The 27,115-nt window shown below is 43.3% G+C and overlaps 1 protein-coding gene across 8 annotated transcripts; it reads right to left on the bottom strand.

Moving 5' to 3' along the window:
• Window positions 1-7,792: 7,792 nt before the first annotated feature.
• On the bottom strand, window positions 7,793-26,651 carry LOC123378814 (SUN domain-containing protein 2-like). Of its 8 annotated transcripts, none has more exons than XM_045033021.1 (12): window positions 22,371-22,496; window positions 20,828-20,977; window positions 20,481-20,614; window positions 19,405-19,521; window positions 18,764-18,835; window positions 17,025-17,088; window positions 16,093-16,225; window positions 14,662-14,743; window positions 14,269-14,372; window positions 9,910-10,077; window positions 9,253-9,348; window positions 8,426-8,561 (listed from the first exon to the last, which is right to left on the bottom strand). In XM_045033021.1, exons 2-11 carry the CDS (start codon window positions 20,932-20,934, stop codon window positions 9,286-9,288), a joined length of 1,044 nt encoding a protein of 347 aa, XP_044888956.1. In that variant the 5' UTR covers window positions 20,935-20,977; window positions 22,371-22,496; the 3' UTR covers window positions 8,426-8,561; window positions 9,253-9,285. The 8 variants fall into 8 exon arrangements, with proteins under 8 accessions (XP_044888953.1, XP_044888954.1, XP_044888955.1 ...); XM_045033022.1 differs by having other exon boundaries at window positions 9,910-10,006; XM_045033018.1 differs by lacking the exons at window positions 9,253-9,348; window positions 20,828-20,977 and adding an exon at window positions 26,467-26,651 and having other exon boundaries at window positions 7,793-8,561; window positions 22,371-22,493.
• Between the last annotated feature and the right edge of the window lie 464 nt (window positions 26,652-27,115).

Genomic DNA, 27,115 nt, shown 5'->3' with positions numbered 1-27,115 from the left:
CAACCTCTGTAATGCAGTAGACCAGGCCTGCACAACTCGTAAAGCGGCAAGGGCCATATTACTCCAAAGGAAACAGCTGAGGGCAGAACCCCCCCAGCACTGCCAAGCCCCCCCAAAACACAACACCCCCATCACTGCCCGCCCACTTGCCTCCTCACCCCCCGCCACTGCCCGCCCACCTCTTCAGCCCCCTTCCCTCATCTACCGCTTGCCTACTCACCCCCCCTGTGGGCCGCACAGTGAACCCACCTACTCACCCACCCACACACACACACACACCCGCAGGTCGCACAGTGAGCCCATGTGGGCCGCATGTTGTTCAGGCCTGCAGTTGAGTGTTTAAGCTTCTTTGTCTCAGAGTGTAGGACTCAAGCTAAACACCATGGAAAATGAATCTGCAAAGTGCCCAAGCTCTTAGAAGGCAGCAGGGTGAATAGTCAGATCCCTTCTTTGTGGAGGCCAAAATTGGTTCTCTTCACAAACCTGTCTGTTCCCAGTGGCCGGCTGATAATTTGAGGTCCCTGAAAACAAAGTGAAATGGAAAAGGACCAAGTGGGAGGTCTGCAGTGGGATTAGGTAGGAGCCCAGTCCCAGAATAGAAAGATGTTGCTGAAACTGATAGGGGGAAAGCTCAAGGTCCCGCCCTCAGATGGGATTTTCTCTTGTAAGTTTTCTCCCTGACTGCTCCTATGCCTTCTGCTGCCCACCAGGATTCCCTCTGGGCAGCACAGGCTTTCCTGGTGCCACAGCAAGAAGAAAGGAATCTGAAGCCTCCCGCCTCCCCAAATTCCTCCCCTCTGATGTCATGCTAGAAAATTTGCATCAGAATCCTGCAGTCTCTCTGACCTTCTCTCAGGACTCCCAACCTGCCTGGAGCACCATATGCCCCAGCAGGGAGCAGAGGGACTGGTCAACATTCAGTAGGAAAGGGACCCAGGAATTGTTTTCCCCATTTTTCATGTTCCTTTAAAGTCCCCCTCCCCCAGGCTGGAGGATAGGTCAGCCCAAAACTCTGCACCTATAAATGATCCATTGCTTGCTGCACAAAACCTGTGCAACAGGATCACAGAAAACAAACTCATTTTAGTGCCTTCGGCACTGGCTTTGCAGCAGCCTTTTTAAAATGTCTTTCTAGACCCCATTCTGCTCCCACTGCTGTCAATGGCCCTGCAATGGGCGACTGCTCAATGGTATAACAGCAGAAACAGGATCAGGCCCTATAGCTTACACAAAGGGTAAGTTTGTGGCTGTGTCAAAGCCTCTCACCCTTTCACTGAACCGAACATTGCCCGTGGCTCAACGATGGAGATTTCATCTAATAAATAGTATCTAAAGACACCCACAAGCAACTTTATATTTTAAAGGAATCCACACGAGCCCCGCGAGTGACGAATCCTGTCCACATGCAGAGGTAAATCTCCCTTTGACGTTAATGGGGACTGTGTGAGCAGAACAACTGCCCTATGCTGGTATTATGGTACAGTCACAAATGGCATTATGGCATGTAAACGATGCGATGTATTACCTTCGAACCACAACTGGGCCTATCTAGTTTCACACAGCAGTGGTATTACATGCCCATCCTTTGAACAGAACAAGGCATATGGAGCGCCAGCTCGTATGTTCTAAGGGTTACAGTCACAGAGGAAACCCAGCTCTCAAGGGACACTTTTCCCTTGAGAAAGCTAATTGCCACTCGTGAGTTTGTTTCAATCAGAACTTCTGAATCTTTAATAGCCCCCAGGGACTGTATCAATGGAAGGAAGAATCAGGGCTCTTTTGGTCATATTTCTATATCCCTATTGTAGTCATAGTCCCTTCTCGGACAGTCCATGTCTCTGTGACACTCTGCACCTGGCAGAAGGTAAACAGATCCCCACCAGGAGCATACTCTCGAGAACGCACACATGCTCCATGGAAGCCCCCAACAAGCTGGACCAAATCCAGGTACCTTCTCCTGACTGACAGCCTCTTCCACATCAGGCGGCCAGCACCAAACAAGATCAGAGCCAGGGTTATAGTTAAGAGGAGTAAATTCTCTCTAGCATTTGCGAATGGCAAAGCCCAGAGAAATTCATTCAAGTAGAGGCTGGCTCACTCTCAAGTACTGCGGGCATCAGGAGCCACTTGAAACTTCTGATACACCTTGAAAAATTAGCCCTGGAAATGCCAGGTCGGGTCCTTCAGCGGTACTCACCCAACAGGGCAATGTCAAAACATGCAGCCTCTTTCATTAGTCAGTTCTGAGAAATCTGGAAGCTCCAGGCAGTGACATTTGGCCCTATCCCCTGCTCCTTTAACACCTAGAAATGGCATTTCCCTGCAGTCCCTGGGAAATGGCAGTAACTTTGTGCATCACAACCACAGCTTTATTTCCCATTCATCTTTTCATGAGGTCCCCATCCAGTAGCTCTGACTTCTTCATGGTTTTCAGAGCTATCATTTTCCTCAGAGGCTTGTATTCCACCAAGAACACCTGAAAGAAGGCATGGGTGGGGGAGTTAGTCCCACAGCTGAGTGTCTGCTTTTTAATGGCCACTCTAGTAAGTCTTCAGGGAAATGGACCTTTCTAAACTAGCCTTTCCCTAGAACAGCAGAGAAGCAGAAGTGCCAGAGCTGCAGGGAGATGCTCCGAGATCTTCAAGACACAGAGTTAACGATGAAAGGTTTAGAGAGTCCCAGCAAATTGCAAATTGGGGAAAGAAACCATAGACATGGCCAGATAATGCTGGGGTGACCAGATAGCAAGTGTAAAAAATCGGGATGGGGATGAGGGGTAATTGGCACCTATATAAGAAAAAGCCCCAAAAATCGGGACTGTCCCTATAAAATGAGGGACATCTGGTCACCCTAGATAATGCTGCAGTTATTGTCACCTTCCCTGCTGCTCAAATTCCTGGCCTAACTCTGGGGATGTGGCTTCTTTAGTGCTGCAGGAGTTGAGAAAGCAAATCACTTTGGTTCCTTACTGCCTAGGAGTTTCTCTGTTTCTTACAGCTGGCGGTTTGGCTCACATGGAAGCATCTCCACTCTCATGGTGCAGTAGGAGAGGAAAACTGTCTGCAACCATTTCTTTATAAGCCAGATCTGGTTTGATTTATCCATTGATAATGATAGATGACACAGTTCTCTCATTCTATACATTTTAATTGGAACATGGTTAACATCCCCAAGGACTCAATTCTACTTTGACTCAGTGCAGCAGATCCACCTCCAGAGGGCAGGAGAGTGATAAACTTTCCTAACAAAGACATTTCTGACATTGGCTTCCAAAAGGAAGTGTAATTGCATGGTAAAGGTGAAAGGAATAATTCGAAGACTCAGAGACAGACTACTATGCTTTTAAATACTGGGCTTCCAATCCTGCAAAGATTTATGCATGAGCTTAACTTTGAACTCAAATGGATTATTTAAATGCATAAAGCAAGGCATATAAGCAACTCTTTGCAGGATCATGACCTATATTTGATAAAGCAGTTCCTCCTTTAATTTCAAGCCAAGAAAATACAGGTGGGATTCCATCTTTCCCCTGTTATAGTTGATTATATGAGTATAAAATAGTAAAAGGAGACCAGCTGTCTTGCCAAAGGAGCAGAACTGAGAACAGTTTGTACTTTATCATCATGATATTTAAACAATGGATTAACAGGTAAAATTGCTAATAGCAATGACTAATAATACCCAAGTATTTGATTGGCAGAAGCAGGGTTTTTTGCTTTGGTTTGATTTTTTGTTTTGTTCTCCATCTCTCTCTATCCCTTCCCCCCAAAAGATCATTTGTGAGCAGGAAAATGTAGGAAAACATGAGTGGGTAAAAAATGAATAAGATACTCTAATGTTTTTGTTACTATAAATAAGAGAAAACGTGCACAAATAATGAATTGCCTCATTGCTACAGAATCTTTAACCCTGCTGTTTGTGTTGGCACTCGGGTGCCAGAGAATTCAAAAGGGCCCATTTATAGGAATAGCGGATTTACGGTAATGGAGTAGGTTGGTTAGCCTTTCAGCAGAAAGTAAGAGAAGAAATACCCAATGAATTGTTACTGCCAAAGAGCAGGTTGGGATCTGTACCAGTGTTCTTCAATTTATTAACTCTGCCGAGATTGGAAATAGAGAATCTTTTGCCTGAACTGCTGTAATACAGGCCCTACAAGGAGTCATTATAACAACACAGCAGGACTACTGAGATTTCTGAGGCTTGCTGGCCTGAATTTGCAAAAATGACTTGTGATGTTGGGTACTCCATGGTCAGAGGGTGAGTACCTACTTTCTGAAAACCTGGGCCCTTTAAGATGTCTCAAGTTGAGCACCTAAAATTGAAGCAGCCAAAATCACTATATCTTTCGAGAAATATAGGTCAGTCTTGGCTATATATCCATGAACGTATTTTAAACATCCATTTATCATTAATTGCAATTTACACTCAGTCCACCGACATATTTTAGTTCATACAAATAAATGTATTCCAACTAAGAAGGGTGATACTGACTAAGCCTCCAGGCCTCTTAAATTTAAATCTTTATTATCTCCTGTCAAAATGGACAGCAAGAAATATTTTGTAGCATACGTTTATCAGAGTATACATTTGCCTTTTCTACACACACCGCTCTCTGAAGAGACTAAATAATTCTATAACAGAAAGTGGTGCTGGTCATAGACTTTGTCAGAGCAATATATCAAATACAGCTAATCAGTCCTGTTTATCACAAAGTACTTGAGAACTTTTAGCCCATTGCAAAATGCCAATTTTCAATACTTAAGATCTTTGCCATGGCAACCAGTTCATTAGTGAGCCGTACACTAGCGTATATTAGAAATAAGTTCTGGGAGGCTAGGACACATCAAACCATTCGAACTGGAGATTCTGTTGCTTTTATGTTTTGCTCGTAAAAGTATTTCTGGTGTAATTGCTCAGTTTTCAATACAGCCATAACGATGCACATTTTCTCGATAGACAGAACATGCAGAGTCAGGCTTTCCTAGCTTTATGTTTTAATGGAAGTAACAATATTTTCTTGTGCACTACAGGTTTCAAGGAGTCAACATAAAATTGCATCTCTTGGCAATAAGATCATGTAAGATGGAGCCAAACAGAATGATTCTCCCTGGACCAATACATCTGTGGCCCAATCAAGGAAAAAATGGTTGGTATGCTGGAGTTAGTCATACAGTATAACCATAAGGGAGCCAGACTTCCTAAAGAATGCTGAGGATTTCCAATTCATTGTTGTCCACGGGGCTATTAATTACATCAGTGGTGGAAGATTTAATATGATCATGAAATAACTTGAGTGACCCAGGAATAGACTATAAAATGGGAGTGACACAGGTCAACTTCTTAGAGAGCTTCTGAGGAATTTTCATAGATTGTAAAAGGCCAGAAGGGACCATTATGATTATCTAGTCTGACCTCGCCCTGCATAGCACAGAACATAGAATTCCAACTAGTGATTCTTGCAGTGGAGGGTGTTATTCTCTCCTGCTACATAAAAGATAGAGACTGCCGACTAGTTCTAATTATCCATTATAATCCCCTGTTTTCTGTAGCTTTGGAGATGAATCAGGTTGTGTAGTGAATGAGGCCGTTGCCTGTAGGGTCTCTGTATCATTAATTGCAGAAGCTGGAAGCTGTCTAGTTGTTTTTTGAACCTGTTTATCATAAAGCTGTGAACCGCACTGACATTTGCAAGTTAAGTAAAACACAGGCTAAAGCAGGGGTCGGCAACCTTTAAGAAGTGCTGTGCCGAGTCTTCATGTATTCACTCTAATGTAAGGTTTCGCGTGCTGGTAATACATTTTAATGTTTTTAGAAGGTCTCTTTCTATACGTCTATAATATATAACTAAACTATTGTTGTATGTAAAGTAAATAAGGTTTTTAAAATGTTTAAGAAGCTTAATTTAAAATTAAATTAAAATGCAGAGCCCCCTGAACCGGTGGCCAGGACCTGGGCAGTGTGAGTGCCACTGAAAATCAGTTTGCGTGCTGCCTTCAGCACACATGCCATAGGTTGTCTACCCCTGGGCTAAAGCTCTGAAGCTGCAAGCTGAAGAACCCCATACCCGCCTGGAGCCCCAATAACATTTAAATCATGATGGTGAACAATGGTTCCGGAGCATGGCCCACCAACAGCAAACTCCATCATGCCAGGGCAATCCTCAGGAGATGAAACGCCATCAGTTTCTATCCCCTTTGAGCCTCCAGACCCATGCAAGCAGGAGAGAGCACCTGACCAGAGTTAAACACACACAGAGCTGCTTGCAGGAAAACTTATATTATCAGAGTATATTAAAATAATCACAAATATCCATCATTTTCTTTGGGCTTTTCCTTCCACAGGTCATAACCATTGGCATTCTGCCATTCAGATGAAATTACTAGTATTTATTGAGAAAATATATTCTTTTAAAAAGAATGTTAGTTATCATTGCAGCATATACAGTGTAATCTATAGGGTGTCTTACTGATTGGTAATAACTGCTGCCAGGCAGAGTGGGATGAATAAAGGCAGCAAAAAAAAAATATTTTCACCTTCTGAAGAAAATAGTCTGTTTTTAAAAAAAAAAAAAAAAAAGCACAGATTTAGGGAGAAGATGTTTAAATCCCTAAAATACAGCAGATTTAGCACTGTCCATTTTGATCATCTCAGGACTGTATGAACATCTCTTATCTGGCATAATGTGAAATCAAAATTGAAACCAGATGCAGTTACAAACATTTTCCCTATCGGTATTATTAGAACAGTGCAAAGTCTATTGAAGAGGAAAGCACCAGTATAAAGTAACCAATATCCTATTAGAGTTTCAAAGCACTTCGAATCGTGGCAGCTGTGTGATACCAGTAATTGACATGTGCCATGTTCAATGAAAAAAATATTTGTTTCCAAGCAGCTAGATTTGCTTTGTACTTTATTTTTTCCAGTAGGGGGCCACAGACATCAGGGCATGGCAAAAACTGCCAAAGGACCTATTTTGAAATGCTGTCATCTGAGATAGCGAGAAGTCTTCCATTACAAGCAGTTACAGAGACACTGCTATGCCAGTAACAAGCTGTCTCTCCTCAGCCAGAGTTTAAAAGGACACCATCAAGTTAAATTTGTGCCAATAAAAAATAAATTTAGAAAACCATAAAACCAGTAGGAATGCTGACACCCTTTTTTTAAAGTTGCAGTGAAGACTTAGTTGTTAAATCAACATCCAACTGTAGTGTTTGAAACCCAAACATTGCAGCACTAGTAACCTAAAAGCATAACTGACTATAAACATGTCAAAAACTTATTTTCATTTCTCTCTGCTTTGACACAAAAAAATAAAGAAATAAATAGTGATAAGTGGATTTCTGAAATTCTTGCACTTGTAATAATCTAATGCACTATTAAGAAAGAGGTGTTTACAATATGTGGGTCTAGAACCTCACCTGGTGTAAAGTGATGGAGCTATGCTGATTTTTACACCAAAGATCTGTCCTATGATTTGTTAAAGGGTCCCTTTAGGTCTTTTTTCAGATTGTAAATTGTTCAGGGCAGAGCCCTTTAATGAAATCCTGGCTCCACTGAAGTCAATAATAAAGCTCCTATTGACTTCAACGGAGCCAGGATTTCACCCCTTTTCTTCCTGTCTGGAAAATGACTAGCACACTTGGGGTTCCACTGTATATAAAATGACACTTAGTGAGATGACTGTTCTTTCCAAACATGCAGAGGTGCATTTTAATAGTAGATGACTGAGTGTTTCCTTAAGAAGGAGAATCTCTTTTGGGTAGCCAAGACTTGGCTGCCTTAGCCCAGCATGGGTGCTTGCCTATTTTGAAAGACACCAGGATCACATAGACTGCCTGAGAATGTCTCCAATCGGTCTTAACAGTGGTTCTGCTCTGAAAAGTGACGCTAAAAATTGTAATGTAGGCTCCACTCTTGTTGTGGCTCCAATTTCCAGTTCAAAATTACTAGTAGAATTACATTTCTGCACTAATGGCCCAGCCCATTGGAATTTGAAAGTCCAGCTGGGTTCTTTCTGACTAACGCATCAGCAACGGCAATATCCATTCCACAAATGAAGCCTTGTTAACAATTCTGTCGATGGTACACAAGCTGGAACAGAATCAAGCTTAGTGTCTCCGAGAAGTACTGTATTAATTGGACTTGTTAAAAAACTTACTTTGGCCAATTAAATCAGCAAATAGGATTCAGATAATACTCTGGGAGCAGATCGGTGGAGTAAGAAGGTGCCATTTTTACAGTGTCACTTTCTGCCCATAGCCACAAGTTGGATTTTAGGAATCAGGTTACATTTCATTAAGCATCTTCTTCAATCTGGAGTGAGTCAGAAGTAATATAAAGAAACAGGGCTGCTTCTGTTTGCTGTTACTGGCCAGACCGACACTATCAAAGCGAACATGTTACCCAGAAGTAATTATTTATTGCATGGATTCTTGCTGGCAGGTTCATCAGAGCGCTGGGTCCCCATGCACACGAAGCCCATAAATGCATGTATAGTTTTGGTGACCCCAGTTGCTCAGGACTCTCAGCTGTAGGTATCCGAATTGATCTGTGTTTGCATCCTGAGGGAGGGAAAGAACCAGATGTGTGAAAACTCACTGGTTTGTTCCTTAAGGACACTCATGAGTTGTTAAGGGACAATGCCAGATTCTGGCTCTGGTGTCTCACCAGCCAATGAAATGGTTTGACTAGGAATAGCCAAGGCCCATAAACACAAGAGAACAAAAAAAATAGCAGGGTTTAAAGAGGGCCACTCTCAAGGAGAGGGAGAATGCACAGGGAAAGAGGACCCAGACCCAGAAGCCCACTGGGAGGTCTGGAGAAATGAGACCTGTCTAGGTTGCCATCATGGGATGGCAGGAGTCATGGGAAGATAGATGTGTGTAAGCTGGGTTTTTAAATCCTTTTCTCTAGTACTTTGTTCCTACTGATAAATAAATACTCTGTTTGTTTAAAGAAGGTTGTTTGGTCACTGGTGACCAAAGGCAAGAACCACAGGTGCTCGAATTCAGTCAGCCCTTCAGGGTAATAACAGTTGATCCACAGAGTACTACAGCATGGGATAATTGCAAAATCCCACTCTGGGATAGGTAAAGGAACAAGGCCTGACACCAGAAGGGAGGCACTCGGAGAGAGACCAGAGAGGGGACCGAGGGGCTGCTAGCCCTGTCACCCTGACAAATATTTTTCATCACCACAATTGGATCAAACGAAGCAATACATTCTTCTTCCAGTTTCAACTCCAAAGCATACCTCCAGCTTGAATGTTTGGACAGGGAACCCTTCCTAATCATAGACAAACTCCCCTAAGAAGGCGCCTCCCTTCTCTCCAAAGCCTTCTTTCAGCCCCTAAAAGAAGAAACAGGAAGGGGATGGAATTTCAACAATTCCAGAGCCAGAGACAGACAACATGCTGATCAAAGGCTACTGCAGCGTGCCACAAATCCCACTGTGTGATAGGCCCTCAGTACCAACCAGCTCTGACATGTGAGCGAGCAGCAAGCATGCAGAGGTCAGTTTCTTTACAAAAGGTAAGAAGAACAGGAGTACTGGTGGCATCTTAGAGACTAACAAATTTATTTGAGCATAAGCTTTCGTGGGCTACAGCCCACTTCATCGGATGCATAGAATGGAACATATAGTGAGGAGATACATATACACATACAGAGAACATGAAAAGGTGGGAGTTGTCCTACCAACTCTAAGAGGCTAATTAGAGTTAGCCTAATTGGTAGGCTATTATATTTCACTATATTTTCCATTCTATGTATCCGATGAAGTGGGCTGTAGCCCAAGAAAGCTTATGCTCAAATAAATTTGTTAGTCTCTAAGGTGCCACAAGTACTCCTGTTCTTTTTGCGGATACAGACTAACATGGCTGCTACTCTGAAAGTTAAGAAGGTTACTCACATAGATGGCAAAGTTCTTTGGGGCACTGGATATCTCTTCTGTCTGAGAGTCTTCCTTGGCAATATGATCCAGCGTGACAGCAAGCGGATGGATGACTCTGGATAATTTAACCACGACATAGCCACGAGATCCACGCAGGGCCCAGCAGTTCCCTGGGGTGTTATCCCGCTGGAACCCATACATAATATAAAATAGTGAATCACATTTCAGACATGTCTAGATGGCCTGGTGGTCCCTTTGGACATGACAGTTTGTGACTTGCTAGCTACATGACCCCATATCACGAGCAAAATATTCTGGTGGCAAAGAAATTCCAGGTTGTCAATGTCCCTAGCAAAATATTAAAATGGGGAACAGAAAGATTTTTTGTTGTGAAGGTCACAAATCAGAGGAAATGGGCTGCTGGCATTTTTAATATCAGGTCAGTTAGAGTTTTTCTGGGAGTGCAATCAGGGCCGGCTCTAGACCCCAGCGCGCCAAGCAGGCACGTGGGGCGGCCCTTTCCCGGGGGGGTGGCAGATTGGGCCGGCGGACCTGCCGCAGTCATGCCTGCGGGAGGTCCACCGGAGCCCCGGGACGACCGGACCTGCCGCAGGCATGACTGCGGAGGGAGCGCTCGTCCCGCGGCTCCAGTGGACCTCCCGCAGGCATGACTGCGGACGGTTCGCTGGTCCCGCGGCTCAGCTGGACCTCCCGCAGGCATGCCTGCGGCAGCTCAAGCAGAGCCGCCGGACCTGCGAACCGTCCGGAGGTCCAGCCGAGCCGCGCGACCAGCGGACCCTCCGCAGTCATGCCCGCGGGAGGTCCGCTGCTCCCGCGGCTCCGGGGCGCCTCCCGGGCATGACTGCTTGGGGCGGCCAAAAACGTAGAGCCGCCCCTGAGTGCAATGGGATGGTGTTGAAAATGCCTTTGATGGACTTGTATATATATACACCCCAGACCAACAATGTAAACACACACACACACATACACACACACACAAATGAAACAAGACACGCAGGTAGGTTGTCAATCAAAACATGTAATAACCATGAACCAGTTAGCTCAAATCATGGTAACAGTCCAAACAGTAGATATTTAGCAGCAGGCCCTGAGTAGCTGCACACACCCAATGCTGTGCACACCTACAGAGCCTTAACCAGGAACAGAACCACTGAGTTCAGGGAGAAGGATCCAGGAATAGGAACAAGGAGCAGGCTGCGGGAAGCAGGAAGGCAACATGCACACCAGTCATCACAATTTCCTTCCCTTCTCCCCAAAAGCTCAGCAGAGGCACCAGCCATAGGTTATGCCTCTGGTGCACTTCAAGGGGTGGATGCTGTTGCTGTGGCACAATGTCTCCAATTGGCCACATGACCTCATCATACACAGAAAATCTTTCCAATCTGTTCCCCTTGCAGCAGGCAGTACGTCTTGGTGATTAACGCCACGTTCTCCCCAGGGTAAAAGCGCTCATCGCATTCCATACCCTGAAGCCATGTCACGAGTATCAAAAACACTGCCAGACCCTAGCCTAACAGACACTGCTTGTCCAGGATAGAATGCCTGGAATCTTGCATAATACACTTGTTGAAAACTCATATTTCCTCATCTCAAAAGTCAGCTTCAAGAATGGTGAAAAGCTGGGCTGTACCTTTTCCATCAGCATAGACAACCTGGTCCTCAGAGGCTGGCTGAAGAGCCAGTAGAAAGGGGTTTCCCCAACACTTTTATGAGATTACTCCGAATAGTATATAAAGCATGAGTTAATGCAGTAACCAGTATGCATGTAACCTACTTCTTCAGACTCCCATGCAGTCTCTCCACTACCCTATTTCCTTGGGGATGGTACACAGCTGATTAATAATGTGTTGTACCAATACCCATCAGAAAGCATTCAAACCTTCTTGATTCAAAAGGCATCCCATTAACTGAAAGAAGGCTTTCTGGCAAGTCAAACATAGTGAGTCAAAGGGTTAGGCAAGAAACGAGTTCTGTTAATGCCTTGTGAAATTATGATTTCAAAGGCGTAACATAAGTAACAGTCAATAGTGTGTAACCATGCAATGCAATTGAGAGGCCAGTAACATCCACTGCAATTCTCTGCCATGGTCTGTCTATGACTACGGTTGCAAAGGGGATGAAGGAACAGTAGTTCTGTGCGGATCATTTGCCTGTTCTGGGTGCATCAGAGCATAACAACCTGACCCACTATTAGCAATGCTGAGAATTTTTAAAGCCATTTCCTTAGTGCAGACAGGACCTAAGAGAGTAGATCCATGTCTTTTCCTCCCACCAAAGACTATCATACAAACTGCCTCAGATGCTCTGCACCTAGATAAGTCCACTATAAAATGGGAATAATAATAATGCTTATCCATATTTGTGAATTGCTTTGAGATCTGCAGATGGAAATGCACTAAGTATTATTCTCAGAGGGATTAACCAAGGCAGAATGGCATTTAGTGATTTGGCTGGAGCAATTTAAGACTTGGGTTCCACTCTTAGGTCTGATACTTAATTTTCTATGACTGTCAATACTTTTTTACCAGCCTTCATAGTAAAGGTAGGCTATGGTATCTGTAGATTTGTGGTTAACTCAACTACTATACTGAATCTGCATCTCTTGTGTAATGTGAATTGATTGGGATGGGTCAGTGCCAGGGCCATTATTAACTTGACCTCAGTCACTCACCACTTTAATTGAATAATATGGATACTCACTCATCCATTTAGCTAAAAAAAAAAGTCTAATTTAACTGCACAAAATAGAACACGAAATATTTATTTAAATAAGTGATACCCAGCTCAGTTCTCAAATCAAAAGACTTAATTTACAAAACCCATTAAGGTTACTAAGTAACAACAATGTAGGTTCCATCACTTTGCAAAACTTAAGTCATCTAACAAGCCAGGAAATGCATAGTGAAGGACACTGATGCCCACATGACTATCACATTCTTATCAAACATAAAGAAATATATACTGCATCACAACAGCCTTATTTCATACCCATCATATTGGAAGTGTGCCAACATAATGTTATAATGTCAGTCTTACAAACTTTTCTTGTTATGCTACATATACAAAGTTATTCTCAACAAAGTTATAACCATGCATTTCTTTGTTCTGGATTAGAATGTGTCCCTATGCGTTTCCTCAGCAGCAGATTTATGATGCTCTGAACTAGAAATTAGCTTGCTTTTTAACAACTGACTTTTGTAATTGACGCGATAGGCGACCATATTATCACTTTAACAACTTTAACTTTTTTTTAAAAATGCAGGATTTAGTTTTGTGCGTTTGTTTTGGAACAAAGTAAAATATTCTAAATTATTCTGGCTTTGTTTTGATTCAATCCTGGTCTAGGGCTTAAGTTTCAGAATTATTTTGATCCCTATAAAGAAAAATATTTGAAAAGGGCCTCAACTGCTCTTCCCTTCCCTTCTTTCTCCTCTGCCTTGCTTCCAAGACCCCAGTTTGAGAATTCTGTGTTTCCTTGGCAACTAGGAATGACATCAAAGTACCAGAGTGGTACAGGGAGATGCTACATTCAGTGCGACAGTGATAGTCTAGGATAGGAAAGTAGACTGGCTTCCCTATTACAAAAGCCTCTCTTCCTAGAGCATCAATCTGGAAAGACTCATCCCTTCTTAACTGTGGGTAGAGGTAGTTTCTGTCTTTTTTCTACAAAAACAGGAGTACTTGTGGCACCTTAGAGACTAACAAATTTATTTGAGCATAAATTTGTTAGTCTCTAAGGTGCCACAAGTACTCCTGTTCTTTTCACCTTAACTGATCACTCTCGTTAGAGTGTGTATGGTGACACCCATTGTTTCATGTTCTCTGTGTATGTATATATCTTCCTACTGTATTTTCCACTGCATGCATCCGATGAAGTGGGCTGTAGCCCACGAAAGCTTATGCTCAAATAAATTTGTTAGTCTCTAAGGTGCCACAAGTACTCCTGTTCTTTTTGCGGATACAGACTAACACAGCTACCACTCTGAAACCTGTCTTTTTTCTAGTGTCCCAAACTTGAGACAGTTGTGAGCCTGGTCTCTTGAGAACTTTGTTTTTTAGAGGAATATCCTCATCTGAAATGTCAGCCATTAGCTTTGCATTTGGCACTGTGATAGCTGACACCCCATTTAGATCTCTTAGCAGGTCCTGTTTCTACTCACTTTGCTGTTGCTAATGAAGACAGCTGATCTAATCTGGAGGGGTCAATCTGCTCAGCTGGAGACTTATGTTTTGTCTCTTACTGGACAGGGGACTCTGCCTTCACAATATCATGTGAGGGCTGGTTGAGGTGGTGGGGGATGGGAGGATCAAGCCACCAAAAGAGAACAAACAGGTGCAGCTTCATGGCATTCCTACCTGTAGAATCACATCTGGAGATCGTGAATATTCCCAGCAGAGTCCAAACATACAGATATGCGCACCTGTCTTGTAGCTTTCACTGTATTTCACAACAGAGGCACCTGCAGATATTACACCATGTCTGAGAACGTTTTACATCCAGACATACCAGAAGACATAAGGAACAGCTCCAGAGTAAGTTGCATTTGGACAGTAGCATATGTGCACCAGACAGATATGCAATTCCCTAGTGTATTCAAGGAATAGGCTTTGAAGTCTATTCTTGTGATATAACTCTTGGCTTGCTAATAGGAACTAGGCTTGGGCATTTATCTTCCATTCACCCCCAATTGAGAGCATCTTTCGCTGTGGAAGAGGGGAGAGAGCCCATTTTACTTGAGTTTGGCTTACCCAATGATTTCAGAGCAAAGTCCTCCCTCTGGATGCGGTCACTGTTGCCCTGTACCCAACTGTCCACTGACCCTACTGGATGCTGTGAAGGAGACAGCAAATGAGGGAACGCTGCACAGAATAACACCTAGAGGTACCTGAATGGACACATCCCATCTGGGCTTAGACAATTATTTTCCAGGGTCTCTGCTCAACAAGTCAGCAATGATGCCTGCATTCCACACACTGCAGCACAAATGTGGTATCCATCAGCCATCCCCATAACAGGATTTGTTGCCTTAGTCCTAGTGGACAGATCTCCTAGACTATCAGCATAATTGGTGCTAATTAGCCTCCTTGTGAAGCGCTGGAGCTTGGATTGGACTTTCTCTGTCCTGTGCTGATTGGCTGTTTGTTCCACCTCCTCCTTCCCCTTCCCGCAATCTCTTCACCTCAGCTTCACTCCACTCCTGTCCCTCTTACCCCAGCCCTGCCCCCACTCCTTTTCCTTCCTTTCCCCTCTCCCTTAACTTGGTTTTTCATTTGGCATATCTCCTCCTAACTAAACCCACCTCCCACAAAATAAAACACAATGTGCCACTGTCACCATGTTTGCCACCATCATATCATTCACTCTGATTGTGTGTTCTCCCCCTCCCCCACATTGTGGCTGTCTTCTCTCTATATATTGCAAACTCGTGGAGGAAGAGACTGATACTATCTACTCTCTTCGTATAGAACCTAGCACCATGGGGCCCCTATCTTGGGTGGCCCTAAGGCACCACCATAAACATGATTCCTAATTAACAACAACAGGACTGAATGAGTCACATGAGCTGGACTCCTATTGGAGAACGCGTCTGTGTTGGACAGAGAAGGGCGAGATGGAAGGGTATGTGGGGGTGGATAGCACTGTCACTGCCCAGGCTATTCCTCCTCTGTGGATAAATAGGACTCCAGCCTCCAGGACCTGCTCGCATGCAAAGGCCCTCTAGAATGTAACCAAGATTAAATCAATATGGTTCTATAGAAGTTATTCTAAAACCTATAACATTTCATAGAAAGTTATTCCCTTTCTATTGTTTTGTTTGAGCCCCCTACAGGATTCAGTAGCAGGGCTATCCTTTACTACTCAATTCTATAAGATGGCTCAAAAAAGCCCTCGCAATCTGATTGCTTTCTAGAGGAATGGGTGGGTTTGGTACCTTCACTTTTAAAGTAAATGTAACATAGATGAAAGCCATTGTATAGCAGTAGGTGAAGTTATGACACTAATACAAAGAAGCTCAAAGCAGTGGCATTTGGGCTGACATGGATGGGCCACGGCTGTCCCCAGACAGTTTCCACATGCCTGAAAGGCCCTCGAAGCCATGTAAACATATTACCCACCTGGACTTAGGTCAATTTTCTAAGACTAAAATAAAAAGCAACTACACACGGTCTGGTCCTCACTTTCTTTGTCCTCCGACACTGCCGTCCATGCGTCTTTGCTAGAGTCGCTACTTGAATCTGCAGCTCAGCGATCTGCCCTCGGAAGTCATCAATTTCCCGCTGAAGGTGTTGCTGAAGAATCTCATTCTGGTGTCTTTATAAACAACAATGAGCAGACATCAGGAAATGCCATTTCAGACTAAGCTGTAACACAGTGTGTACGTAAGCTACCCCCACCAGTGGCACAGAGAGGGGGCAGGAAGCAGATGCCTTCACACCTAGGTGAAGACAGAGAGAGAAGGTGAGCCACAAAGGTCAGGATTTCAGGCCTTCCAAACCTCTCTGCCCCTCTCCAGGCCATTTTCTTCAATGTAGACTTTGAGGAAGAGCTGTCTCCAGGGAGGGCGCTTTCTCCAGGGCTCTCATTCTTGTCCCTGAAGTAAGGGGCACTACAGTAATGACCTCAGTGTGCCCCAATGGCAGGCAGCAGAATGTGATCTTTCCCATAGGCGCATTAGTACTTCCCTTTCCCCTACGTATGGCACACATCCTGCATGTTACCACAACCAGGCCTTGAAGCAGCAAGCTGATGGTGTCTCAAGGCAGCAACTGCACCAGGTGAGCCAAAGGGAGACTCTTCCTGGCTCAAGCAACATGAGGAAGACAAGAGAAGACAAGAGAAGAGAGCTGGATTTAGCTGGAGCTCAACTCTCCCAGATCTCAGCCAGTACATACAGCTCCCACACTACAAAGCTTCCAGCCCATACACCACAGGTTACGCATTTGAGAATTCAGAAGAGAAACTTGAACTAGGGTCTGTTGTGTCAACCCCACAAGCTGCCAGGAGACCAGTCAGAGCTCCTGGGACTGTAGTAACCATGTCGGTGCTTCACCCTTTTCCACATAACCCCAGGTTATGGTGAGCAAAGCTCACTTCAAAGAATCCTTTTTACCTGAGCTTCAACTGCATCTGCGGCTTGCAGGTCCCAGAGGGCAAGCGAAAGCCATGCACAAATGCTAGAGAGGAAATAGCTAGGTTAACAGTTTTCTGCATGCATCAGCAGCTGTATATATATGGTGCAGGATTATATAACTGTACATAGCATTGTTCACATTCTAAATATCACCACAACACAAAGAATGTAAATTTTTTTGGTTTAGACTGATAAAAGTGCCCTGAAAAGTTGAATACACACAAATTTTAGCTGACAGGTTTTTTTGCTTTCCTGGAAAAGAAAAGTGGGGGGGAGAGACTCCTCAAATAACAGCAACCCTTAGAGTCAATATATTTATCTATTAAAGCAGGACTAAAGGATTTTAAGTCAGAAGTAAATGCCAGAGCTGCCCGGCCCATGTACTTTTGGGATGATGTTGACCTGAAGGGGGACATTCATAGTTTCAGGAACTATTCTGATCATCTAGCCCTGCATAAACATAGGCCATAGAATTTCATTCAGTCATTAAGCTCTTATCTTGTGGCTGAGCGACAGCATATTTTTTTAGAAAGTCATCCAGTCTTGATCTAAAGACCTCAAGTGATGGATCTGACAAAACAGCCCTTGATAAATTGTTCCAGTGATTTATGACCCTCACTGTTAAAAATCTGTGCCTTATTTCTAGCTTGAATTTATCTGGCTTCAGCTTCCAGCTACTGGATCGCGTTATGCCTTTGTCTGCTAAATTAAAGAGCCTTCTACTCTCAGAAATCTTTTCCCTATGATGGCACTTCCAAACGGTGACCAAGTCACCTCTTAACCTTTCACTTTTGATAAGCTAAATAGATTGAGATTCCTAAATCCCACACTGAAAAGCAGGGTTCTAAACCCTGAATCATGCTTAAAGCTCTTTTCTGAACCTTTTCCCATATCCTTTTTGAAGTGTGGACGTCAGAATTAGGCACAGTATTCCAGTAATGGTCTCACCAGTGCGGTCTATAGAGGTAGTGTCATATTCTCTGTTTTTAAATCCTAGGATTGTGTTTGCTTTTTTAGTCAAAGCGTTACACTGTGCACTTGTGTTCAGTTGGTTATCCACCATGACACCCAAGTCCTTCTCAGAGTCCCTTCTTTCCAGGATACATGGCCCACTGTGCTCCTCTGTCAGAGGACAGAAGTTTCACCACTGCCCCTCATAAGTCAGATACAAGATTCACAGAAGAAGGAAAGAGAACTGGATTGGCAGTGGGATTATGAGAGTCTTTCACTACTAGTTTGATCATTTACATCTAGGTTTGGTCTAGCAAGGACCCAAAGTCATTACCACCTATCAGCTATTCAGTGGTAGGCCAGCTTCTAGTGGATAAACATTGACATCATAAATAGCATTCTCAACAAGAAGCCAAGAACTGAACTGGCCCAGGAGACTAACGTACCTTCTCACTTACAGAGGCAGTTCTTTTGGGTAGGGAGTAAGGCCTTTTGAAAGGACAATCTACATTACAGCTGCTGACTCTACTTTCCTTGTGGGTGAGGGGGGAAAAGGGAGAGTTCATTTTCCAGGTCTTTCATCAGCACCAAATCCAATATAATAAAAATATTTTGAAAGGTGAGGACCCAAAGGACTCCAGTTTTAAATGGCCTTAGCCATGGGCCAGGTTTTGGCATGAAACTAAAACAATTCCTTGACAGATAAGAGGAATTCTGAGTTTAGCAAGAAAGTTTAACCCTGACCTTAAATCCTTTCAAGCACTCACCGGAAAAGATGCCCAACAGGAATATTATTGCCGGAAAAGCAACCATCTTCATCACTCGCCTGGACTGCTCCTCTGGGGGGGAAAAACAGTCCCACGTGGAAATTGGTGCAATGCATTCTTTATTCATCTTTGTCATTAGAACTGGGCCAGCATTAGAAGGCTGTAATCAGAGTGATCCTGCAGAACACTATGACCCATCCCTGGCATCAGTGAGGAGCCCGGGGATTCTTTTGGCTTTGGTCTGGTATCTGGGGCTGGAAGAATGGATTTCACAGTGGCTAGTGGTTGCACAGTAGTGTCTGAACAGAAGAGTGCAGAACAAAATCTCAGCGTCCAGTTGCCTTAGTGGCTGCAGAGCAGATTGTCATGTTGGTAATGGGACAGATGCAGCCAGACACAAAGAGTAGCTATTATTCCTTGCTGTTATGAGAGAAGGACAGCGTGAGGGTGTTAGGGCAAGGCTATGAAGAGGGTAGGGAGAAATACAGCTGCTAAAGGAAGCCAGTAGGTTTAATATTGAAGCTTTACTTCTCTGACCGGTTAACTCTGAAATCCTGAATAGTCAGTGATTTTGTGACGGTCCCCTTGAAACAAGAAATACCCTACTGGAACTGACCTATGGTCCATCTACTCCAACATACCTAACGGGATATGCCCTTGGTTGTGCAACACAGGGGAATTGTTGGTGGTGTCTACCAACGTGCTGGTTTCAGGAAGACATTTGCTGGAGCAGCTGCTTCCTTCATGCAGCTCTGTACCTGTCAATTAGATAAATATCACTTCAGTAACACTAACGAAGGGAGGCGGGAATTTAGACAGCAAATCCCTTTGCAGCAGGGTCTTCGTGCTATCATTCTTCACTCTGACATGCCTAGCACACTTGGAGTACGACTAAATAAGTAATGGTAATAGAATTAATTAATAACAGCTGGAAAATCCAGGGAGAAGAACTGACAAGGTGCCTGGGGTTGCTCTATTACAGGACACAAAATCCAAGAGGCCATGTAAAGGATTAGAAACTCTGACCCCACTCTACACCCCTGAGATGTATTTAGAGCTAGCCAGAAACAGGTTTCCAAAGCAGGGCATGTTCCACTTGAAAGGGCTTTTGTTTGTATCCAGTAGTCACACACTTGCATCCTATACAGATTTTATAGCTGCTAAAGCCCCTATCAAAGAAACAAATCCATTTGTCAACATACTTCACCAGATCTGTCCCTGGTTCTGACACATCATGGCCCTGGCATTAGAGCCTACCAAGGTGCTGCTTTGAAGAGAATATTAGCTGATGAGGCTGTTTCCCTGCACTTATCATAGTAACATCACTTCATTAATTCAGCCTCCATGTCAAACCAGAGATACTTTCTCCATCTCTGTATTTTCTTGGTCTCTCTTCTACATTATAGCCAGAGGAATAGGTAGCACTGGCATATCTGGCCTGCTATCTTACTTATGGCCCGTAGTTTTGTTAAATGTACAATGTAATGGGCCAGATCCTGGAAACCAGCTCTTCTACACCTGGGTTAGATTGAGGTGAGGATGCAGTTGCAAGCCATTTTGTGGCCACCTGATCCTTGGCAGAGCCAGAGAGCCTGACAATTTAATGGGGAACCTCCAAGCATCTCAATACCACTTCAGGTTACACATGCCTTTCATCGGCACAACACCCTTGCTCCGGTTTGCCATAGGAGAAAGACAGAGAGATGTACAAACTAACTGCAGGTAGGCTGCTCTGTTGAGTCTTCTGCATCTCTGTCGCTGTGTGGACAATGGTCCTGCTCAGGGCTGCAGTCTCGTTTCAATCGGGTGGCACTAGAAGAGTGCTTACTCCTGTACGGTCTTTTGAAAACCCTAAGGGAGAGAGGAGACCATGATGACAGGGACCCTCTCCAAGGAAAGTGAAGACTGTGTGGTATCCAGTGAAAAACTTTGCATTTCCCCTCATTAAAGGTCGTGACCCTTTATCCATGCACACTCCTCAAGGGGAATTCTCTTAAGGAAGACATGGCACTGAGCTCCCATGTAGACAGTAGACTGTTGCTGAATGTTCCAGAGTCAATTTACCTTGCTACAGATGTTCTAGGGCTATCCCAGCTAGTATACATCATCTTTACTGCCCAGAATTTCAGGTGCATGCTAGTTTTCCATTGATCATAATGGGATGTCCACATTGGTCTGGCTCACTGGTAGTTTTTGTGCTACCAAATAAAAAGCCTGCAAGCCAACAGACAGTGATTATCATTGGCAGGAGTATCTGAGATACAATGGCTAATTCCTAGTTTAAGCATTAAAACAGTGGTATCTCTGGTACCACCGCATAGTAACCCAGGAAACGTTGACTTTTTAATAGCAACCACTGCAAAATAAATGTAGAACCCTTGTCAAACAGGTGTAGGGAAGTCATCAGATTCCTTTTTGCCACATCCAAAAGTGTCTTCAAACCCCAGGGAAATGGGATAGAACCCCTGCAAAGCGGAGCTCATTTCAGACCATCAGTTTGTACACAGTGCTCAGACTTAAAACTTATGCTGTTTTGCCTTAGACAGCATCACCGCCCTATCAGCAATGCTCCTTTAGGGATCTAGGGAACACAGAAAACATTACAGTAAAATGATTTAAAAGCAAAACAAGATTAAAATTTTAAACATTGCCCCTTTGGCAGCTGTGAGTATCAACTGCAGAGATCTGTCTGGGTACTGCAAATGCAACAGAATTTTACTGATGACTTTCAGAACAATTCCAAATGAGCGGGTCCTGTATATGAACAAAAACAAGGATAATGCATCATAAGTGTATTTATAGTAGAATCCATTAGAAAGTTAACATTTGCCAATGGTTGCTATTGGTACAAGGGGAAAATCCGTGGTTATCTCAGCTAGCATTCTTTACTAACTGTTGATGAGGGCTATCTTTCTGTAATTCAATTTTTTTTATTTAGCTAAACTGAGTAGTTTTATTTAGGATAATTCATGATATACTGGTACTTGTAAATGTATTTTGTAAGCGTAATGAAGTCCTCGTTATATCACTCTGCTATTCACTGTGTGATAGATCTCTAGCTTTTTGTGTAGAATATAAAGTACCACATCCTAGGTTAGCTGGCTGAATGGTTTAGCACTATGGCCCTTGACTAACTATGTCAGAGGTTATGGGTTCCAGTACCAACAGGAAAATAATCATTTGGCCTCTTCCCCCACCCTATCTGTACCCACCAGACTGTCTTTAAAATGTTAGGTTCATGACACTAGAGTAGGTGGGGATAGGAAAGAAGGAAATGAAATCTCCTGGATGGGCAAGAGAAGAAACATTTAAATAGTTTCAAATCCTATAAAAATCAGCGTCCCAGCAAGTTGAATGTCAGCAACTTTCCTTGTACATTGCATCCCCTTCCCTGCACCCTGTCTTTACAGGTTGTACTCTCTGGCTGGCAGGGACCATCTCTTCCTATGTGTGTCTGTATAGTGCCGAGCACATGTGGTTGTACAGCATCTGCAAGACCACTAATAGCAATAGCATGGACTGAAATACAGAGTGGATATACTGAAGTATTTTCTAATACAGTTCTTAAAAACCAACATATGCTGACAGCCACAAGGCCCCCTCTTACCTCCTCACCCCGGTTTCTCGGTATATATTGGGCTTCTGCTTTTGAAGGCTGGCCAGTCTTCCACTGCGCCTTTCCATTGTGTTTCCTCCAAAGAAACTGCCCACAGAATCTGCCCTGCTCAGCCTAGGAGAAAAAGATAGGGATATTTTAATTAGTTCAAAGTGATCAATACAAACTAGCTTGGATCAATGAGGCCTGTAAAAAAACATAGGATGACAAGAAACATTGTTAAATATAATCCAAAAGCCATTGAGGAGATTACAACAGATCCATCTCAAGTTAAAGAACAAAATGCTAATGCTTCATCTTTACCTAAAACATTACAAGGTTCTTGGCATAGGTTAATTGTCTTACTAGTGGGCTGTGGAAAGAATCATTCACAGGCAGTGTCTGAAAGAGAGTACGGTGGAGCAATGGATACTAACATACCTTTATTTATGCTCTAACAGCTGTACCCCAGCATTATTGCAGGAACTTTGGTCTAGATTGTGATACTACTGAATGCAAGTAAGAGTAACTGTGACGGGTCCCCTGGGGTACAACCTGGAACTGGGGTATCACTGAGCCCTCTGTCTCACTAGCCTGGGCTCCCTTTACATTGTACTGCAGTGACAAGCTGCAGACCATGCTTAGTCCTGCACTCACACAGACCTTTACGCAAGCAGGGACACAACCAGCTCCACAGCCTAAGACACCAGAGCTGCACCGTCTTGCTCTGGACAAAAGCCTGACCAGTAAAGATTATTACCCAGTCTGCCCCTCCCTCAATGTGGAGAGGACAATGCACTAGCCCCTGGTCCTCCGCAGATTTCCCTTTACACTTTAAACACCACACTGGTTTAGGTAAAAAATATATAACAAATTTATTAACTATGGAAAGATAAATTTTAAATGATTATAAGCAACAGCGTACAGATCAAAGTAGATTACCAGAAGAAATAAAACAATATGCAATCTAAGTTCTCCAAACTGGATAGGATTTGAATCAAGCAGTGTCTCACCCTGTTAGATAGTACAAACAGTCAACCAAGCTTCCATACACAGGTAGGTTTCCTTCTTTCCTGCCTGGAACCCCACTTCCCTTGTTCAGTCTTTGTTCCTAAGGTGCTTTCAGGTGCTGTGTTGTAAGGGGAGTGAGGCCCCTCGGTGATGTCACTGTGACGGTGCTGCCTGTGGGAGCCAGCTGAGGTCACTCAATCAGGGTGAACTGCAAACCAAACGGGGCAGACAAACCCCAAACGCTGGTGGTTATTTCAATACTTAGATTTACCAACCAGCACAAAACAGCTTCTACAGTACCTCACTGGTCACTTAGAAGTCTAAACCATGCAGTTCCCTTAAAGTACCCAGCCTCAGGCCTCCGTCCAGACACACCTGTCAGATATGATGATGATTCCTGAGAATCTTACTTCATCATATAAAAGAAAAGGTTCTTCCAATCCCAAAGGATCAGCCACATACCCAGGTCCAATTATAACTTAGATCTTACCCAAAATACACGCTATAGTAAATTCTTATTAACTAAGCTAAAATTTATTTTAAAAGAAAAAAAGAAAGAGGGTTGGTTAAAAGATTAATACACAGACAGACTTGAATTCAATTCTTGAGGTTCAGATGCATAGCAGAGATGAGCTTGTAGTTGCCAAAAGTCCTTTTAGAAATAGTCCATAGGTTATAGTCCAATGTCCATATTCAGGGTGGCTCCAGTCCATGACTGGGGATCTCAATCCTTATGGCTTAAGGTTTCCCCCTCTTGAAACCCAAAGCAGATCTGAGATGAAGAAGGAATCATGTCCCAGGGTTCTTATACATTTCCAGCAGCCTTTCGGCCTGAGAAAACAATAGGCTCAACTCCTTCTCCCAAACATCCTGGCAATTAGCACAGAGTAATTTATCCATTAAACAGTTCAGATACAGGTTAGCACAACCTTCAAAGAGACACATAGACAATAATACTATTTCACTCAAGTATCATCATAAATGTTAATATTCCTTTTTTGATCTTTGAATTAAAACTATAGCAATAGACAGGACTTGTTTGCTGACATCACAAGACCTGAGCAAACATCTCCCCTTCTACCTCTAACAATGCAGATTTGCATTTCAAAGCTCTAGTCATTTACATATCTTCCTAACGGTCCTCAAGGTTCACCCATGGGTCAGGTCAGTCTATGAGTAATTTACTCTTTCTGGCCCTGTCACCTTTCAATGAGATATTATATCACAGTCATAACGTCACAGTCACTTCCCTCTTTTATAGTTTCTTCCATATCGAGGGAATTTCTTTGTTTCAAGCCAAGCCCCCAACACAGTTTATTGGAAAATACAGGCACTAAAATGGAGTCCAGTATCACCTGATCTAGTCACATGTCCTTGCACGCTTTGAAGAGTCATGGCAGCCATTACCTATATTTTGGCTGAAATGTCCACAGGAAAGATCATCAGGGGAGGATAAGCTTTTCCCATGGCTCATTGTCTTTGCTAATGAGCCCTTACTTTGGATAGCCCCTTCACAATGTGCTGGCTAGACTGGATGTAAATGAACTTTATGGGTGTTACCCAGGAGCAAACACATTTGAAATACAGATGCATAGTCAATATTCATAACTTCAGATACAAAAATGATACATGCATACAAATAGGGTAATCACCTTCAGCCAATCAGAACTTTTCCATTGACACTCGCATGACATATTTTGTACAAAATGCCTCATAATTATGTCATAATCATAACACAATCATAGCACTATGGTGAATATGGGGTGCAGTGTCACAGTAACATACTCCATAAGTAGCTCCTTTGATTTCATTTGGACTAGCACCCTACATCAGGAGTAAGGACATAATTTGGCCCTTTGGGTGTATGGCAACATGTCTGGATACAGCAGAAACATTAAGCACCGAGCCATGTAATTAAACAGATATTTGCCTCTTGAAGGAGCTCCAAAGAACATGTCTACACAGGGGACACTCAGGAAAATAAAGCCAAATTAACTAAAGTTATAATGTTAAATTGCATTAGTTAAGGTGCATTAAGACCCATGTGTGAAAGTTCTCATTCAGAAATAAAGTGACCTTAATTTGCTTCAGCTTAATTCAGTGAATGCCCCTGTTTAGACAAGCCCAAAGTTTGAAAAGTATTAGACCCTAAAGTGATAGGAGATTCAGAAAAGCCTAAGATAGAGGTGAGGGCCCAGTCAGTATCCACATATGGCTATGAAAGTCTTTCCACTGATTTCAATGGATTTGGGACCAGGGCCTGAGTGAAGCAAGTCTCTGTTCCCAATAAATTTCATTTCCTCTGGGAAAATACAGGCACACAGTAAAAAGATTAACCCTGCCCCAGAAAGCTCAGGCTGGGATTTCTAAAGGAGACTAAGGGAAAGAGACTCTCAACTCGGACTGGATTTCGATGGGCTTGGGGATATTGTGCCATTGCATCGCTCTTATCATGGTCTTCATGGGACACCTCATTTCAGTTTTAAACAGTTCCCTGCCAGCAGCTCTGAACAGTCTCCAGTACTGCCTGGTAGGGCGTGCCACCGCATTTCTCTTGCTATCTGCCTTGAAAGGCACCATCAACAATGAGGCGTGTCATGTCACATCACAGGGCCAGATTCTGACATCATTTACACTGTAAATCCAATCACTCCATTCAAGACCAGGAGAGCTGAAAAATCAGGCCATTTTTATTTAGATGCCTAAATAAGGATTGAACTATCTCAATTTAGGTTCATGTTTCAAAAGGTTTTAGCCTTCCAGTCCAGTAAGTGTAGGATGATTGTGTAGCCCTGAACTCTACAAAGGTAAGCCCACTGCAGTTTTTCCTTTGGGTTTCATTTCTTGTATTTGGACCCCAAATATTTCATTACCCTCCTTTTCGTCACTGTAGCCAGGGTTTTGGAAATAGTGCTGCTCTTGCACCTCTCCTTCTGGTTCTCTCTCATATTATCCGTGCTGGCAATGCAAGAGAGCAGTGCCATCAGGCTTGCAATTATGCCCTCCTCTATCCTGCTCTTGTTCCCACTCCTTCCAGTTGTGTACAATTCAGTACATTAAATAACTATTTTACATAAAAAAGCTGTAATGTTCTTACCTCGGAAGAAACCCGAACCTTGTCCCACTGAGACCAGTAGTTAAACTTCCATTGAGTTCAGCGGGACGGGACCAAGCCCTTGGTCTGTTATATATGTCTCAGTTCTTTGAAGGAAACGATTGCATGTATTGTATATTGCTGTAACAGACTGTGCTCTTTGCACACTTCAGTAGTGGCATGTCTCTAATCAAATGGCTCAACAGTAAGAAAAACTAAATCCTTTCTATGCCCCATGACCTCACAAAGACTCACTAGTGTAATGTTCAGCCAGGCATGAGGTCACAGCAGCTGACCAGTTTCTAGCCCAAAGCACAATAAAAATGATACTCTGGTTAAAGAGACAGATCTTTAGACAAATAAAGATTTCCAGTTTGTTCTACTACAGACAGTGGTATCCTCATTCCCCACTAAGTCTCTAGCTTATCAAAGAAGCTGTGTATAGGTGATATGAGTCGTATCGCAAATTGTGCATATGTGTTATACTCTCTTTCCAACATAGTGTCGTTAGCACTTTCTACCTTGTGTAAACCCTACATAGATTAGTTTTGTAAAGCCCTCTAGAATAAATTTGGCTTCACTAGATACTATATGCAACACCTGTCATCCACCTGTCATTGAAAACCCCACTACCTGTGTGCCTACTCCTCCA

The sequence above is a fragment of the Mauremys mutica genome, chromosome 10 (genome assembly GCF_020497125.1).
Source record: "Mauremys mutica isolate MM-2020 ecotype Southern chromosome 10, ASM2049712v1, whole genome shotgun sequence".
In the NCBI taxonomy this organism is placed as follows: domain Eukaryota; kingdom Metazoa; phylum Chordata; order Testudines; family Geoemydidae; genus Mauremys; species Mauremys mutica.
The sequence above is the reverse complement of the archived record's forward strand: the minus strand, read 5'-3'. Positions and strand labels throughout refer to the sequence as shown.